Consider the following 18,837-nt stretch of genomic DNA (forward strand, 5'->3'; position numbering starts at 1 on the left):
GATTTTGCTTAATGCTCTTCTACCAAAGTCAAAGATGGGAACGAGATGTGTTTGGGAACGAGGATTGGATGGCCCTTGCCAGGTCAGCAAATGTCAGAGTAGGAATTTTAGAGGATGCGGAACCAAACGCCTTCTTTCAAGTATGATGAATATTGTTAATGTATTTATTTATTTTATTATTTCTATTTTTGCAAAATTGTAATGTATACGCATTTTCTATTGTAATATGAAAAACTAATTTTTTATTTTTTATTTTTTCAACTAATTTTTTATTTATCACAAAAAAATGAAAACAAAAGAAATACCGGAGAAAGTAACTATATACTCATATTTTTTTTTCCCCTATTTTAAGTTTTTTTTTATCATTTTTCAAAAAATTATTAATATTTTAACATTATTAATATTTTAATTTGTTTCTTAAGGGGGATGGATTAAGAAAAACATATATATTTTTTTACTAAATTAAGGAAACAAATAGAATTTAGAAGTAAAAACTACAGATTCATTTTTTTTAAATTGTGTCAATTCTTAAATCAAATATAAAATCAATTTCATTAGATTTCATTAATCTCAAGTTGCTTGAATTAGAGAAACTCATTTGAATTAGAGAAACACATGGTCTCTAATTCAAAATTCTGTTTCAAGGATCATCGATAATGCAAGAATATTATTTTTATGAAAAAATATTAGTCGAAGTAAAAGTCTAGTTGACACAAAAGTTCAAAATTTGGATATACTATACACAGCTAGGATAACAATGACTTCTATGTGGAAAAAGTATAGGGAATCAACCAAAATAGAAAAGAAAGAGAATTTTAATTTTTTTTTAGAGTTTGGACAGTCGAAAAAATTAATAAATAAATAAATAATTAAAAATAATGAAAAATATAATTTCTTGTCTATTTTTCCCCAAAAATTTTCTAATATAAAACACAGAAAAATATATTTTCCCCTGAAGAGAGAGAACTTTTTTCCTATTTTACCAACAACTTAATCGTGTAAAATAATTTCTTTCTTTTCTATTGAATTTTAAATAACAATTTCTATTCTACTGGACTCCAAGTTATCTCTCCAGTTGTTCTGTTGGAACACTATTTCAATCCAAATACATATCAATTGTATCTTATCTAATATATCTATATCTATATCTATATCTATATGTACCCACCATTTATGTTTTGGTAAGTGAGTATGTAACTCGCCATATTTAATTTGACAATTAAAGAAAACGTATTCATTTTTTATTGGTTCATATTAGTGGTGAGGACAATGAACATTAAACCTAAGTATTGTCCGTGAATAATTTGAAGTCTGCAAAATAAAGTTAGTTAATAAATAAAGATAAGTACCAAGGGCCTTGTGGCCTAGCAATATCTTAAAGTCAAAATAAAGTTAGTTAATAAATAAAGATAAGTACCAAGGGCCCTTGTGGCCTGGTAGTATCTTAAAGTCTGCAAAATAAAGTTAATTAATAAATAAAGATAAGTATCAAAGGTCTTGTGGCCTAGTAGTATCTCTTATATCTCCTAAAGTGAATGTGTGAGTTTCTTGTCAATAATTAGAAGAAAAAAAAATTTAAATAAATAAAGATTAGGTAGGGTACGTTAGAAAGAAATGGAGAAATTGTGTGTATATTGTATAATTGTATTACATAAAACTGTACTATATAAGGGGGCTTATTTATAGGCAATAGCTATTCAAGTCATTTTATTTATTTATTGGCAAGAAACTTACACACACTACTTATGTACTCATTTTGCTCATTTGGAAATTAAAATCTTCACTATCCACTTTTAGAAGGTAGAAACGATATCACTGGAGCACAAGACCTTTGGTCTATACAAGTCAATTAGGTAGATGAATGGTTTTATTGTTATTATTATTATTTATTATTATTATTAACTCGGAGTGTCCAGGATGACACAAACCCTTAGGGCCCCTCAACAACTCGACTAATCTCCGAGGATTCGAAAGGGCGTCTCTCCACCTGCGCGGGATAAGTCAATGTAAGGGTAGTAGAGACTACTTATAAAGAACACCCAGTGGGACTCGAACTCGACACCTTATGTTTACCAAGTCCTAAAGTTCAGCGAGTAAACCACTGGACCATATCCATAGTGGATTAGGTAGGTGAATGTTATGGTAAAGGATATTATAGTCCTTGTATATAGAAAGTATTAATTAAGTTAAACCTGATAGTTATAGTGCTATTAGTTGAAAATGAACATAAAAAGCTTGAAAGAGTTTGGAAACAAAATGAAATAAATATTTAAAGAGAATGTTTTTAAAATTAATTAATACATAAAAGTACATAGGTAATAATGTCATTTCATAAGTTTCGACAACATGTAATATAAGTGTTAGTTCTCAAAACATAGAGGAGGGTTATGTAAATAAGCCTTTCTATAGAGAAAGTCAGTGTAATTATCCTAATTATAAATTATATTTTATGTGGATTAAAGTGGTTTAGCGAAAAAAGAAAAGAGAACATCAAGTTCAAACCGTTTAGTTGAGTTAATGTATTAAAAATGGAGTGTTTTTAAAAAATAATAATTAAAAATATATATATATAGTACCACTGCTTTAAAATTAGTACATATTTTAAAACCTAATTTCTTTCACCGTTTTAATCTGTGTGTAATTATTTTGCCCAAGTCAATTAAGTAAAAAGGACTTTACAACTTTTTAAGTAAAAAGGTATACTTCTAAGTCTACAACTTTATTATTTGGGACTCCTAAAACTAACCTAAGGGTACTTTTCCCTATATTAAACTTCAATTTGAAATTTGAAATTGGAGAAGATTACTAAACAAGCCTTATTAGGGCAGCAAATATATATGCAATTAAAGAAAACAATTGGCAGTAAATACTCATTTTAGAATTCGAGATAAAGAAAAAATTAAGAAGAAAAACCGGTCTATAGAAGAAGTTCCTATTTATTCTAAAAATAAAAATAAAAAATTAAGATGGAAGTAACTGCAACACCTACAAATGATTTAAGAAACTTATTCCTTTAGTCATTTTATAAATACTCACTTTAGATGTCATATGCCCCAAGTATATAAACACACACACACACACTTCAAAACTATGACTGCTCTTATAAGATATGTATAACAAACTTATATGTCCATATATAAATATGTAAAACAAATTATAGAGATCTATCTATAATTTTTGTCCTAAGCAAACTTTCATTAAAACAACAGCAACAAGAATACAACAGAGAGAACCATTTCCAAAAGCCAGAAAACAAAATAAGGAAATGAAAAACTAATGGAAAATGAGCAAAGCACCCAAAAAAAAAAAAAAAACACTTTGATCAACCTCTACAGATGATTAACCCGTAAAGTTCTAGAAATGAACCAATCTACCATCTTGTGAAATGACTGGACAGAACTCCAATCCCTCATAAACACACACACACACACACATATATATATTCATTTATACTACTTTTCATACATACCTGTTCATAGGCCTTTATACACAAATACAAAAGTGTTTATAGAGCATTTTCTAGTAAAGATGACTTCAAAGTTCCAAATGTTCCCTTCTTGCTCAACTATGATGAAAGGGGAAAAAAGAAAAGGGAAAAAAAAGTAGCACTTCTATGATGAAAGGGCAAAAAAAAAAAAAACGAAAAAGAAAAAATACAGATTTACCACAATTAAACCGAACAAATTATGAGATGATTAAAAATGCCTTGTCTGATTTATGTTCCACCCAAGCAGAGTATTAGGAGGGGAAAAAACAAGTCACAGCTAACCAGACAAACATGACTAGAACACCAAAAAAGACCCAATTTTAGCAACGAGGTTGCTCCAAACACAATTGCGTCCAATATTTCTCTAGTATTCATTAATCGTTGTGCTAAAAACCACACATATAAACCATTTTCAGTATCAAACTCTTATACTCGACATCTAAGAATGAGCATAAGAATGCATAGAGACTACAATTGTCCAACTAGCTAAAGATGAAATCGGTTTAAGCTCATCAAGTAGCAACAACAAAGCATCCCAAATTTTGCCTCTGCTAATCAATCCCCATGGATGGTGTATCTTTCCCACTTCTTTGTAGGGTCATATATCTGCAATAATTTCGGAAGGGGGGGAAAAAGGAAAAGGAGACCGTAAATCGTCTGAACTCTGAAGCCAAAATTTTCATGAAGTAATGTAGTCACACGCACACAAAAATTCACCCAGAGAGAGAGAGAGAGAGAGAGTACCTCCCATCTTGAAGCAGGGAAGATATGCTTGTTTTTTTCATACCAGTGCCTCTCAACAACTTTACCAGCATGTGACTGTTCACAAATGGAAGAATAAATGATTATCCAGTATGATTGTGTGTAACAATACAGTCAAGCACACACACAAATGTTAAAACACCTTATTTCTTCCAACATAGATTCTTTGTAGAAGATCAAATACCAAATACTAAAGGATCTCGCAATGTATTGGCACTAGATGAATGCGCCTACCTCTGCGACTGGCATCACCTAGGCCTATGTTACTATCTGGGGATCTAAGCAAGGTAAACTGATATCATACTTCCTTTTTGCCAGTTCATCAAACTGCACTAGCCCCTAGGCCGAGTAAGGGCCCATTCTGCCCTTTAGAGATAGGGGCGAGAAAGCTAATGCCATTTTTCTTCAAGGGATAGAGCCATTTTAATCCATCAATCTAGTTTCTGAACAGTGATATTTCAGGCATTTTTTTAGTAGTATAAACTTACATACCAAAGTCTCAATGTTCAAGTATGATCCAAATTCATTACATGATTTAAGATTTCTTACTGATAATCTTCCAACATTCTTTTAGTCAGGTGTTTTAGAGACCATGCTTCATCAATGAGGCTCTGAAATGAACACATCCAAGTTGCAAAGTTCATATATGCAAATAGTTTGAGGTTTTTAAATAACACGTGGACAGTAGAGCATATTTAAGCATGTGGCCTCCCTATGGTTTGTTTTTTTGTTTTTTGGCGGGGGAGGGGAGCCGACAAAGAAGAAATTGAAATATTTCCCCTTGAACAATTCACCTGACAAAAAAAAAATTCGCTTTTGCAAGTGGTATTCAAGAAATAAAGAAATTCATTTGTCATCCCATACCATGAAGTCAACTTTAGGTACTTCCATACTCAAGACTTCTTAATTTTAAAATCCTTACTTTTCCTTACTTTTCCAACACACATACAAGACTTTTTAATTTAAAATCTTAATTTTTCCAACATGCACAGGAGTCTGCAAGAAGAATATTAAATTAAATTTGGAAAGCATACCTCATCTTTCTCAATTGTTGCATCAGCAATTGTGCGCACATCCTCGTGTACATCAAAGTGGAAAAGCTGGTCAAAACAAGAAAACATGAGCATGTATATCAAAAGCAAAAGATATAAGATTGTACAGACATTTTAATTTTATTAGTAATCAAACAACTGATATGTTACATCTACTTGGGAACCAACTGGCACATTCATAACAATAGCCTAAAAATTATTACGCAATTCTTACAAAAGGGAGGTCATGAAATTGAGAATTACCGGCCCACTTTTCCCCCTAGCCTTGTTGACAATCAGCTCATAGAAACTGTGTTGCTGAAATTCCATGATTATCATATAGAAATGATTTATTAGTTACACATTTCCAACACAGCAAGCACAAAGACTGCAGTAAAGGTATTAAAATCATCTCACATGAGGAATGATAAGATCTTCTTTCACATAAAGCAGATTCTCCACAGAAGTTGTTCGAATCTCTCGAAATTCAGGTGCAAGTTGCTGCTGAACAGCCCGAACAAAATCTCCTATGGTGTCACCTTTGCGAACCTTTAAAAAAAAGAAAAAGGAAAAGGAAACCAGAAAATCCAAGAAAAAAAAATATATTAGGGAGAGTGGGGAAGGGAGAGGAATAGAAAATGAACAAAGGAAGTTACCCATTACTAACCTGGATTACTCGCCTATGACCAGCTCCATCCCAGTAACTGTAAGTGATTTCAAGAGGCTCGTCTAAAAAATACAACAAACACCTGATTAAGGACATATATTTCTTTCATACATCACATGGAATAAAACAAAAATAGCACGTAGAATTACTTCGGATCTGTTCCTGCTCACGTTGCCACTGTTTCCGCAGCCTTTCACGCTCAGCTTGTTCCTCCGCCTCTCTTTCACTGAAGGAGTATGCTTCACACCCCCAAGCATTAATATTAATATTAAGCTCAAACTAGATGCAAGTGTCCGTCTGTTTGTGTGTGTGTGTGCGTGCACGCACGCATGTGAGAGAGAGAGAGATGCCACACCTGTCAGGCAAAAAACTAGTTTCTACAGTTGGATCCTTGCCAAATTTTATGTTCCCAAACCTCTTTGATTCTTTACTTTCTGCAAAGAAAAAAGATGAACTGGTATGTTAGTATAGACTATGTTACATAGACTCTCTACAGACTACAACTAGTTAAGTACCCGTGTCAGACACTTATTGCTTGGACATGGGTATGGGATGTGTCCAACACTTTTGTTTGGACATGGAGTTAAAAAAGCATTCAATTTGATTATATTATTACCATATAATGAGTTAAATGCGTATATTGAACACTATGTTTCATAAAACATTACTTCAGTGTAGAAAATAAAATAAAATAGGCCTAATGGCACTAACACCACCCCCCCCCCCCCCCCCCCCCCCCCCCCCGCCTAGGTGTTTCACAAAAGTTGCACAATACCCCCTCTACTTTTTTTTTGAGGCAATAAACACCCTCAATTTACTAAATGTGGCAAATTACCCCTTTTGCTGGCTGAGGGATTAACTGCCGTGAAGAATATCTATAAAATTACATAACTAGCCATAGTTCATTCAATTTCGTCCCTCAAAGCAATTATATGTTATCCAAACTCTCAGGAATCTCAAACATCAACATTCTGCTGCAGTAGCATCTATCTCTCTTCTTCTTGATGCTTTTTTTTTTCCCCATCCAATCAGTAAGCAAGTGTATAGAATTAAAGAAGGCAAAAAACCAATTAGAGAGAGGGCGGGACGAATTAAATCCCATCCTGTACCGAACACAAACACACACACACACACACAAAAAAAAAAATCCACCAGTGCAACGGCCAAAAACAAAGCAATTAATGGGTAACAATGATAAACAGATTAGCAGCAAGGCATGGAAGCATATCCTAAAGATGGTATCTACCAAGTGTTTGCCTTATTATTAGCAATATCTGATGGGGGTGTGTGCTCGTGCTGGTGCCTGCCTGGTGAATTTGTTTTCATTTTGTTGAAAAGACAATACACATATATAGTTCAGATGAAAAGCTAGTCATCTTATTGGAACGAGTCAGGCAGACTAGTTGGGGCTGTTGTAGAAACCTCCTTTTGAGACTCTCGTGTCATCAACTCCTGAAACTCGTATACGTACCAACCTTACTTGACTGTTCCTACACTTCCTAGAGAACCCATCGCATCAACCTTACCAACTCAAACTAGCTCCTTCTCAGCCTAGCACTGAGCCAACCTACGACGAACACTGAACCCGTTTGTACAGTAGTACTCAAGAATGCCTACTCATTCATGGTGGGTCAGCGGCGGCAGAACCTAGCTGGAGAAACAATGTTTTGGACGTGGATCAAGAGCTCAGAATCGCCACTCAGGTCCGAGCCCAGCTCGAACCCATGGACCCAAAGTGACCCAACAAACCCAACCGAAGCGAATTCGATTCAGAACCACCAAGCCCTCTTTGGACAAAAAAGTTGTTATTGAGTGCGAGTAGTTTTGATCTCTTCAATTACGTTGTTTTCCTTATCTAACCTCTCTCTCTCTCTCTCTTTATATAAACATATATATGATGTTGCTTCCAACCCTTTATTGTCGTCTGGTGGTGTGATTGAATAAATGACGAAGGGTTGAGGGTATTCACGTCCAAGCAAGTTGCACGTCAGCTCAAATTTAACAGATGTCTGCTTAGAGGGGAGTAAGTTGCAACGGTTGATTAATTGATTTTTTTTTTTTTTTTTTTTTTTTTTTTTTTTTTTTTTTCAGGGGGAGGGGGAGGAAGAGAGAGTTCACTGCCATTGGGCCAATAAAATAATTTTAAAAAATGAACATTTAGTAGTGTTCATGTGTCTTATTTGGAGATTTGACACGTCAGATGCATGGATACATACCTGTACCTGACACACATACCCAAGTCCATGTAACATAGAGTATAGGAAGAAAAGAACCAGCAAATAAATACCATATAAAATAAGGCCTACAATTTTTTAGTTGAACAAAATACTATATTAATAGAGAATTTCCATATTTAGCACCAATGGCCAGTGGCCTAGTGGTATCGGCTTCTTACTTCCCAAAGGGAGGTCGGGGGTTCAAGTCCGAGAAGAGACGTGTGTGTGAGTCCAACTAGGAAATTTTTTTTCCATATTTAGCATGCTACCAAGAAACAACGCATTTGAAAACAAACATGTCCCTCAACTTCATATCGAGATTTTCCAAAACAAACAGAGAACATAAATTAGCTTTTTTATCCATACCCTTTTAAAGCGAAACACCAAGGCATAGTAATCCCCAACAACCAACTCCGCACCCCCACCCCCTAGAAAAAAAAACAATTCCACTTGTCGAAACTCATTCAATTGTGGTATCACTGGTAGGCCTTCCAGTAGCATGATCTTTGTGTGTGATGTGTCTCTATGTTATGATCACACATAACCTCACTTATTAGCCACAACCTCAAACATGTTGGTTCCTTCTGAGAGAGACATGTGGAGGGCCCTCTGTACTAACAAATGGATCTTTGCTGGCCCTTCCCTCCAAATCAAAGTATCAAACGCACTCTTGGTTCATGCATCCTAATGTAGGTGCTTCTTGACAAAGGAGCTCCTTGAGCACAAGCAATGTGACATCAAGATATTGTTGGAAACTTAGGAACAGTGCCAAAGGGCTAGAGTTGAGCTAGTCAAACTAGATTACATGGACAATCAGCCTTATTTACCAAGAAAACAGTTCCACGACTAATGCCTGTCAGTGCCATCTTGATGTCACACACACACACATATATATTTACGTATATGTATGTGTTGTGCGCATGGCATACTCACCTGTATGTGTTACCTTGTGTATATTGAATTACTGATCAACTCAGTATCACTCACCCAAAAGGACCAAAACCTGATCTCCTTAAAAACCTTACACCATCCTACTACATGTATTACTTCCTTAATAATAATCCTAACTACCTATGAATGTCAAAACCTGAAATTTGAGGTACCTAGATAAATAGAATGAAGAAACACAACATCAAAAAGTGGAATATTGACCAAGAAATGCATGTCATGTCATTTTTCACATATTTCAGCTCATTCCATACATGCTCAAAGAAATAATTATACTGTTTATAGGCGAAAGTATGAGTCTATTTGATTCAAACGAAGAATATATATATATATATATATATATATATATATATATATATATATATATATATATATATATATTTTGATAAGTTCAAACGAAAAATATTAGTAGTCCAAACTTATGGATGTGGAAAAATTCTAAATATTAGTGCTCTAGGCTAGGAGTTTTAATATTTATTATCACATCCATGGGATTCTAAGTATACAACCAATCCCATTCAACAATTCATTTGTCAGTTAAGCTACCATAATGAAGAGAGAATGTTGAAATGGAATAGTTCAAAGTTGGCCATGCATAAGGGTGGTGAAGGGAAGATCTTATGGATTGAAGAAGTTTTCTCATTTTGATAGAAATCCCTATGAAAAGACCTTATTAACATGCTTCCTCAAATATTCCATTAGTGCAAAATTGTAAAGGATGAAAAAGAAGCACATAGTGGGCAATACAGGATAAATAAAACAGTCCATGATAGCAAGCAAATCAGTCCTATAATGTTATGACTCGTGTCCCTATTGATACTGGATATTTTTGTTTGTGCTTTTGTTTGGCTTGGTTAGCCCTTTTTTTTTTTTTTTTTTTTTTTTTTTTTAATAGAGCTTAATTATAAAAAATAAAAAATAAAAAACATTCCTAGCGTAAAAGAAGATGAATAATTTTATTCTCAGACACTAGTTAAATTTGATCTAATCATGCTTGAATGGAATATGTATTTGAGAAGGGAAAAAAATAAAATAAAAAATGATGACAGAGATTCCCAATGCTACAGATTTTAAACATTCCAAGTTCGAAAGTCTTTTATTTATAACTTCCTTTTCTGTTTGATATATTGAAATTATGATATAAAGAAGAGTACTCAATCATGGGTTCAAGCAACAAAGACTTAATTCTGATTATTGCATTATTTTCTATTTGTGCACATGTTTGAATGAAAAACAATTATGTTTTACAAAAATTTGAGTTCACTTATTATGAATTTACTCTTGATTCAACTTGAATGCCACCATTTATTTTAAACAACATGTTCCTGTAGATGTACAAGAAGACGTCGCATAATAAACAATCATACAGCCAAACAAGCTACAATAGTCTAATTACAATCATATAGCCCATAGACAATTTATTAAATTAAACAACTTCCATTAACAAATGGTAGTACTAACAAAATAAAAGTTCAACCTTGCATTAGCAAAATTATACTCACTGTTTTCATCCTCCTCCTCCTCCTCCTCCTCATCTGTTCCATTTTCAAAGTCTTCAGAAAAAGACAATCGGGGGTTCCCCTTTATTTTCCGCTTTTTACGCTTTTGTAATTGAAGCTCCTCCTCCCTGCAACATAATGAACAAAGGGGGAAAAAAGTCAACAAAAATACCAAAGAGAGACTGATTAACATCACAGAATTTAGAGGCTATGATTTTACTCACTCTTGTTGCAGCTTCTGAAGTTTTTCCTTCTCTTCTTCTTCAAATTTGGTCCGGATATTGACCCTCTAAGGTACATACATCAACAAGAACCTCCTTTATTGACCACCAACAAGTTCAACTTCTAAACAAATAAAATGCTCATCAAGCAAAACAACACATTACCTTCTCAACATATTGCTCCCTAGTAACAAGACCAACAGTTTCCTTCTTAAACGCAGTCTCGAGAATCTGAATAATGCATTCAGTCATTAGACATATTGACAATATATACTCAATTGCATAATAATGAATAAGTAAATAAATCTCATTCTCAATGCAATAAAGCTCTCTACTTTATTTTTTTTCCCCGAAAGTTCAAGCAAGCACACACACCCATAAATTATTGCCTCTAGCATATTATACAATACAATTGTAATCTGCTTTGGGAGGAGAGATCAAATCATCCAAGCTAATGCCCATTGGTAATAAAGCTCTGTTCAGCAGCTAAGAAAATTGAACGAAATGAACAAATAAAAAATAAAAACTTTGCCATCTTTTCATTGTTTGGAATACAATACAATTGTAATCTGCTTGGTTGAGTTAGGGTTTTTACTTTCAGTAATTAACACCCCATATTATACATAATTCAAGCCAATTTCGCAGCAACCAAACTTAAAGGCATATATATATAGTTAGTGTGTTTACTTTCAGAAACTAACCCCACATATTATACATGGTAACATGATTCAAGCAATTTTCTCAGCAACCAAACTTAAAGGCATATACATATATATAAGTGTATGTATACATAATGCTTATGTATAGAAGAGAAAATAAGAAAGAAACCGCGAGAAAGGTGGAGAAATAGGGATAGAAGGAGAGACCTCGGAGGTACTTGAACCGAATTGGAGGAGACCGGGTTGGCCTTGGGTAGAGGAGGTCTTGTTCTTGAGCTCTTGGATTTTTCTCCTCTCGGCTTCTCTCTGCTTCTCCAGTCTCCGGATCCTCACTGCGTCTTGGGCTGTGCCCACGTACCCGTCTCCCATACCCGACATCTTTCCTTCCTTTTCAGCTCCACCGCTGCACTGCTTCCTCCTCCGATGGAAACAGAAGCAAATTCGATGTAAACCTATCAAAGCTTTCTCGGTCTGTATATATATATATTTGTATCATATTATATAGGTGAGGTAAAATGAAACGGGTCTATGGAGATTTCTAATCACTTGAAGCCGCTACCGTCCGATCCCTTGACTGTACTATCCATCTTTTTCTTCCCGCACCTTAATTATTATTAGGGTAAATTGCAAATAACCCTCAAAATTATGTTCAAATTTGCAAATAACTCTCCGAAGTATTTTTTGGGTAAGTTACATAGACACCTCTTGAGGTTAGGTCATATCTCACCCAGATGGGTTTTAACTTTCACTTACATTTCAAAGAGTGATTATGTATTTTACTTACACCCCAAATGTCAGTTTTTAATGATGTCATAGTGCTTTTTAGGTGTAAAATGATTATACTACCCTTTTGACTTTGTTTCATATATAAAATAACTTAACTACTCCCAACACCCATTTGAAATGACCAAAATGTCTTGTAATTTAATCCCTAAATCACAAATTGAATTGTGTGTTTGGAAAGACCCAAATCACCGTCGGTTATGGAGTTTTGGCGGTGGTGGTTGTGGGGGTAGGGATACTGGTGGTGGTTTTGTTGTGTAGATGTGGTGGTCAGCTGTGGTAGTGGTGGGTGAAGATGGTGATGGTTGACCTTCGGCGGGCTTTGTTGTGTTGGTGGTCCAATTGAGTAAATATGTGACGGCATCACCGATCTATAGTGGCGGTGTCAGCGACCTACGATAGCAACAAGGATCTACAACAATCGACGGTGGCAATTGAGGTGGAGATGGATGGTGTGTTGGTCGTCGCACTCCAAAAGTTTATGCTTATGTGGCTAAGTTTTACATTTAGAAATTGCCACTACTATCTTTCACTAAAAACATAGTTAGGGCAAGTAGGGATCGTCCTAAGGGATTGAGTGTCGTACTAGGTTGAGGAATCAAAATTAGGGTTAGTAGGTCGAGTGATCAAAATAATGATTGGTTGGTTGAATTAAACTAGATGCAAATTAAACTAAAATAAGCAATAATGCAATAGAAAGAATAAAAGAGAGAGAAATCTTGGGGTTTAGAGGTCACCACTAAGCATAACTTTTCTACACCTTTAATGAATGATTAATGAGGGGAATAACATGTATTGCAACAAAGTGTGTGTGTGTGGTTGTTTCAACAAGTATGGATGACAAATTAAGCATATATTGTCTAAACAACAAGGTGGATAGCACAACATATCAAATTAAGCCATTAATCCTTTTTTTAAGCTCACAATCCAAACACATCACAAGGTTAGAGATACATGTTACTTGCTTTTCATAAGTATGGAACATCAACAACAAGCATGGATTGTCCTCGCATTTAACAACTACACTACAACTAAGCTAATGGCATGAAATTAAGCTAATTAAACTAAGGGAGAGGTACAATCTATCAAGAAATGAGTATGAACCATCAAATAAATCACAAGAACATGACATTAAGCACTATGTCTTGACAATCTCTAGATCTATAGCATCAACACACATAGACATGCATCAATAACACAAGAAATAGAGACAAACACATGAACATCTATTCTAGCATACATAGACATATGGATAGAATGAAATGATCAATTGGAAACATTAAACCACATAAATCATTGAATAAACAAGATCTATATATATAAAAGTGTCAAGACATGAATCACAATACAAATCCCCTCAAAAATACATAAATCAAGAAGTAGAAAGTATGCTTAGGGCTAACTCTAACCCCAAGAGAATGTCTAGCCACTCATGGATGATGTTCTCCAACCCTTAAGGGCAAGCTCCACGGAAGAAATCTGCTCCTTGGTTGATAAAAAGTCTCCAATGGTGTCTCTAGCCTCTTCCTCTTATTTGCTTCCTTACTAAGAGTTCTACAAGGTATGATATGATATGATGTGATATGATAGAACGTGATACAAAAAGTAATCCTTATCCTTATATAGGTAGGTCAAATAAAACCCAAAATGAGCTGGGGTCATACAACAAATATTCTCCAATGATTGGATAAAGGACAACTTTTTGTGAGCTGGAAATTTAACTTTTTCGCACTGGAGGAAATTCGATCGATCGAATCTTGGACTTGGATCGATCGAACATGGCTGAGATCTATCGAACTTAGGCTGGATCGATCCTCAATGGTGGCGCCTTTTTGGATAAAAACAAATCTGAGATATTTTGAAGATATTTTTGGGAAAAGGACAAAAGTGGTTGGTAGGGTGGTACAACTGGATAAGATCAATCATTTGGATAAGGACAAGAATGTTCGATCGATCGGAGAAGGAAGTTGGATCAATTAAACTTTTGAGACCTTTGAACAGGGACAAACATGGCTCAGATCCATCTCGAAGTGCTAAGATCGATGAAAGTTGGATCGATCGAACTTTTCTTGAGATCGATCGAAGTTGCTGAAATTCCACCATTTGCTTCCTTTTTGCTCTACTTTACTCCTTTCTTTGATTCATCCTAGAATTGCTTCAATTATGCTCTTATTTGGCTGAGTTAGCTTGTTTTGGGGATAAGTACCTGAAAATGGAAATAACACGAAATCAATACAAAACGGTAAAATAAGATAGATAAAGGTTCTAGAATACCTAAGTTTAAGGGATTTAAATACGCACTTTTCAGCGCTTATCACACCCCCAAACTTAAAGATTGCTAGTCCCTAGCAATGAACTACAAGTAAATAAATGTAATGAACAACTAATTAACTATGAATTAGAAAGTAATATATGGATAACACCACTTTCGTAGGGAACATGATTACATTTAACATATGCAACAAGCCTTTTAAACCCCTAGGTTACCCCTAGTGAACGAGTGAAGTCTCATGAGGGTTTCCAGAAATGATACCCATAAACATTAAACTCATTATCACAAAAGAGGCACCAATATTGCAAACAAACATTGGGAGAAAACTACCTCAAGTATGCAATTTTTCAAACATTTCTAAGCAATCTTCCAAAATTTCAACATTAAGCAAGCAAGTATGGTCCTCCAAACATCAAGACAATGATCATGCAAATCAAAACAACTCTAGAATCCTTTTTGAGTGGACCGGCATAAAATGTGTTGCTATTTTAGCCAACTAAAGAAATGATCACATCCTTACCCTCAAACTAGTACACAAATCTAGTACCGATCATCAAGACAAAAAGTGGACCTTTTATTAAAGCTTTATTGTTCTAGGTGCGCTTATTCTTTCCACTCGAATTTTTTTTTTTTTTTAGGATCAAAGATGGAAGCATGGTGCAATGTATTGATCTATTAAGCTTTCTAGTGATCCATGAGGTCGAGCGTTAGGTTAATGACTCCCAAACCAGACGGCTTTAGGGCACTAGGTGTTCAAACACCCCTACAGACTTACAAGCTCAAATTAACTAGGCTACAAATCAAAACAACCTCCATCTAATCATTTACCACTTCTCACCTTTCGGGAGAAGTCCTCACTTTTTATTGCTTTTGCAATTTTTTTTTTTTTTTTTTTTGAATTCAATTATTAACCTAGAGTTTGGGCCCTCTACCTTTCGGCGCAAGAAGTTCAGTGCTTGATGAGGCTAGAATCCCGGCTACTTAGTGAAAAGGGGTTGTTTTCCACCTTTATCAAGAATGGAAGTTTTCAATGCACTACTAGCTTAATTGGGATATAACCAATTCAATAGTCAACAAAGCATGTACCCTACAAATGAATGCTAGTGTGCGACTGTGCTAGTGTAGAATACTAAAGTGAATCTCAAAATAATCAAAAAATTAGGATGATGTGGACCACAAGTGTAAGTAAGATATCAATTTTTCGAAAAATTTACTCCTAAATGGCATCCACAAGGCATACAAGGAGTATTGGACTCTCAAGTCAAGCAATTTTTAAATTTTAAGCAATATAGTTCTCAAAAGATCAAAATCATAACTAGTCATGGACCAATCATAGAAAATCTTTCAAATACACAAGACATGTTCAAAATTTTGAATTTAAAAACAAACACTGCAAAGCATCATTAATCCCAAACTTAAATGGCACAGTGTCCTCAATGTGCAAAGAGAACAAAAGGAAAGAGTATACCAGTGCAATTAAGGCAAAGAATGGCTGGGACTGAAGTATCCAAAGTGGGTGGCATAGCCCCCCAAAACTTGGGATTAACTGTAGTCCTGAAATTTGGCACTTGGATAAAACTCATCAGATAACAAAAGGGATAATACAGTACATAGTGGTCATGCAAGTGTAAATTGGATAGCAACTGAAAATTAGAGAGAGGTAAAAGGGTGGTCCTAAAAATTTTGGGCTGTACTCTTTCTCATTGAAGTCATTGAGATGCACCTGATGGAGTCAAACAGACAGATATAAGAATATAAGAATCCATAAAGAAAACATATATATAAAGCAGGATAAAGTGCATAGTACATCATAAAATCAAAGCCGACAGACCGGCTGCAAAAATAGTATAACAGTATCAAAAACATGATGAGATCACAGATATATAAAACAATAGGAGGAAAGGGATAAAGAGATCAGGAAGAAAGGTAGGACGGGCAGGTCGCGCTCCGCGAATGTCTCTGGATAGATCACGAAATGCGGCCATGACATCCGTGCGGAGGGAAACAATGTCAGCTCTGAGGGCGACAGTCTCTGCGCAGATAGATACCACTGTGTCCTCCAGAGTCTGAAAAAGCTCTCCAAAACCGGGTGTCTGAGCTGGAGCCTCAGGTGTGGCTGGATTGGAAGAATAATGATCTTGAGCCTGCTCCGCATCGTTAATAGGTGACCCAACTGGAGAGGGCTGCTTTGCGTCCTCGACAGGCCGCTCCAAATCAATATCCATATGTACGGCAGCCGGATCGACTGCTGCTTCGTCCGTTGCCGGGCCTGCTGCTGCTGCTGCTGCCTCCTCAGCCTCTAACTCCTCTGCCACCTCTACTGCGTCATCCTGTAATCTCTTGATAATAGCATTGTAGCTCTTATCCCAGTCATTCTTCTGGAAGTGACAGGATCCTCGCTCAGGGTGTTCCCGTGGATGGAAAAGATAGCGCTGGTTTAGCAAGATCTGGGTGATGAGGTGGCCAAATGGGAGGGATTTAGCCCTTTTGGGCCTCTCCTTGCTAATGTGATCATCATAGTGCTTCCTTATCACGCTCCAGATGAGCGCAGGGATAAATAGCCAATGCCCTATATAGAAAGTGTACAAAGCTGTCAAGTAGTCGGCTTTCCGCTGAATCTTATAGCCGGCCATGAAGACATTGCGGAACAAGACTGAGTCAAAGAACCATAAGTCATTTGGCAAATAGGTGCGGGTGGCGAACGTCTCGCCATCGGCATAATGACCTGTGAGAAGAACGGCCATATCTGCATATGAAGGCCTGTATAGCCTGGGATATGTCTCCTGTAGCTCTGGAGGGTAGTCATGTGGACAATGGCACGATCTGGATAATGTGTCCACAGTGATAGAAATCAGATGGCCATCAATGGAGGTCCTCAGCTCCGCCGTGTTACGCGGGGTAGGCCGGAGGTTCTGGAAGAACATCCGTACTAGCCTCGAGTACACCGGGTATGTGACAGGGGCAAGAATGGTTGCAAGGCCCCTCCGTAGTATATCGTCATAAGCTGATCGGGTAAGTACCGATCTGGAAAAGAAATCTATGTTGAAAACTGACTCGTGCGCCACTGGAAGGCGTGAGTATCTGCGTAATGGCTGGTCTAACTCCTGGGCTGGCTGAGCTGGCTGTGGTGGTGGAGATGGTATGTGCTCAGCCTCAGCGTCACCGTGTGAAGGAGATGCGCCAGCATCAGAATGTAATCTGCTGTCAGAATGGGGAGACTGTATGGGCTCAGCTGGCTCCTCCTCTATGGGGTCCTGGGCATGAGATGGACCGGCCTCGTCATCAAAAGTCTGCCTGCCTTGGCGGTGATAGTGTCCGCGGGCTACAGTCTTGACCAGAGCCATGGCCTGTAAAATAATTGAAAACTTGCAAGGGAAGTCAGTGCCAAAATAAAGAATTTAAAGCACAAAATAGAATTATGTATGTCAAGTAAGATAGGCAAAACAAATAAATGATATGAATCTATGGAAGTGACATGATATGAACATGCTAAGCAGTATAAGTGTAAAATGCATCCAATGTGGAGAATCACAGGCATTGGGCATGAATGAGATAGCATAGACACAAGATAAGATGCATGGAATGTGTATATGCAATCTGTGAAGTTCGAATGATCACAAAAATGTGAGATCGATCTCTCATGATCGATCTGAGAAATTAAGTAACTAAGTTTGATCGATCTCACTCGATCGATCTGAGAAATATGTTCGATCGATCGAACTTTGCGAAGAACGAGGACAGTCATAGATCAGTGACGTCGATGGCACGGGGCCTTCACGAACATAGTCTTGGGCCTATCAACACACAAATCATCAATCCTAATCACCTAAGAAGCCCATACTCCCAAAATCAAATCGAAAATACAAAATCTAACAAAATATATATACACATATATACATATATATACAAAGTGAGTCAAAGATTCATTAATGGAGATTTTCATCATCAAAATAGCATGGATCTAACATTCAAAGCATGTATGAAGCAAATCGAAGCTTGAAATACAAGATGAGGTGCGGATCTTACCCAAATCGAAGGATGAGATGAGATGGAGATCCGAGAGGAGAGAGAGAAAATCGACGTTTGGATCTCGCCGGAGATGGGGAAGATGGGGTGCAGCGGCGATGAAAGGGAAAGGGTTTGAGAGGGTTAGATCAATCTGTGAAATCAATCTTCAAACCCTCGATTCATTTTTAAAAACTTCCCCGAACCAGTTCGATCGATCGAACTGAGACCTCAAATCGATCGAACTGAAATGATCTCTCTTTAAATTTTTGAATTTTTTTTTTAAA

The 18,837-nt window shown here is 36.3% G+C and overlaps 1 protein-coding gene across 1 annotated transcript; it reads right to left on the reverse strand.

The window, feature by feature from the left end:
* Nucleotides 1–3,765: 3,765 nt before the first annotated feature.
* On the reverse strand, nt 3,766–11,974 carry LOC132303409 (protein XAP5 CIRCADIAN TIMEKEEPER). The gene is made up of 12 exons (XM_059800643.1): nt 11,698–11,974; nt 10,997–11,062; nt 10,835–10,899; nt 10,614–10,738; nt 6,303–6,381; nt 6,097–6,173; nt 5,948–6,009; nt 5,698–5,829; nt 5,545–5,598; nt 5,284–5,349; nt 4,232–4,306; nt 3,766–4,093 (listed from the first exon to the last, which is right to left on the reverse strand). The coding sequence occupies exons 1-12, from the start codon at nt 11,866–11,868 to the stop codon at nt 4,043–4,045; spliced, it is 1,023 nt and encodes a 340-aa protein (XP_059656626.1). The 5' UTR covers nt 11,869–11,974; the 3' UTR covers nt 3,766–4,042.
* Between the last annotated feature and the right edge of the window lie 6,863 nt (nt 11,975–18,837).

Source organism: Cornus florida, unplaced genomic scaffold (genome assembly GCF_030987335.1).
Source record: "Cornus florida cultivar Cherokee Brave unplaced genomic scaffold, ASM3098733v1 CherokeeBrave_3.0.0_Hap2_Chr04, whole genome shotgun sequence".
NCBI lineage: Eukaryota > Viridiplantae > Streptophyta > Magnoliopsida > Cornales > Cornaceae > Cornus > Cornus florida.

Coding starts and splice junctions, on each gene's coding strand:
- LOC132303409 (XM_059800643.1), bottom strand. CDS start 11,868: ATGTCGGGTATGGGAGACGGGTACGTGGGCACAGCCCAAGACGCAGTG. Junction 5,830..5,947: donor GTCATAGGCGAGTAATCCAG/GTTAGTAATGGG, acceptor TTTTTTTTAAAG/GTTCGCAAAGGTGACACCAT. Junction 5,350..5,544: donor CTAGGGGGAAAAGTGGGCCG/GTAATTCTCAAT, acceptor TGTTTTGACCAG/CTTTTCCACTTTGATGTACA.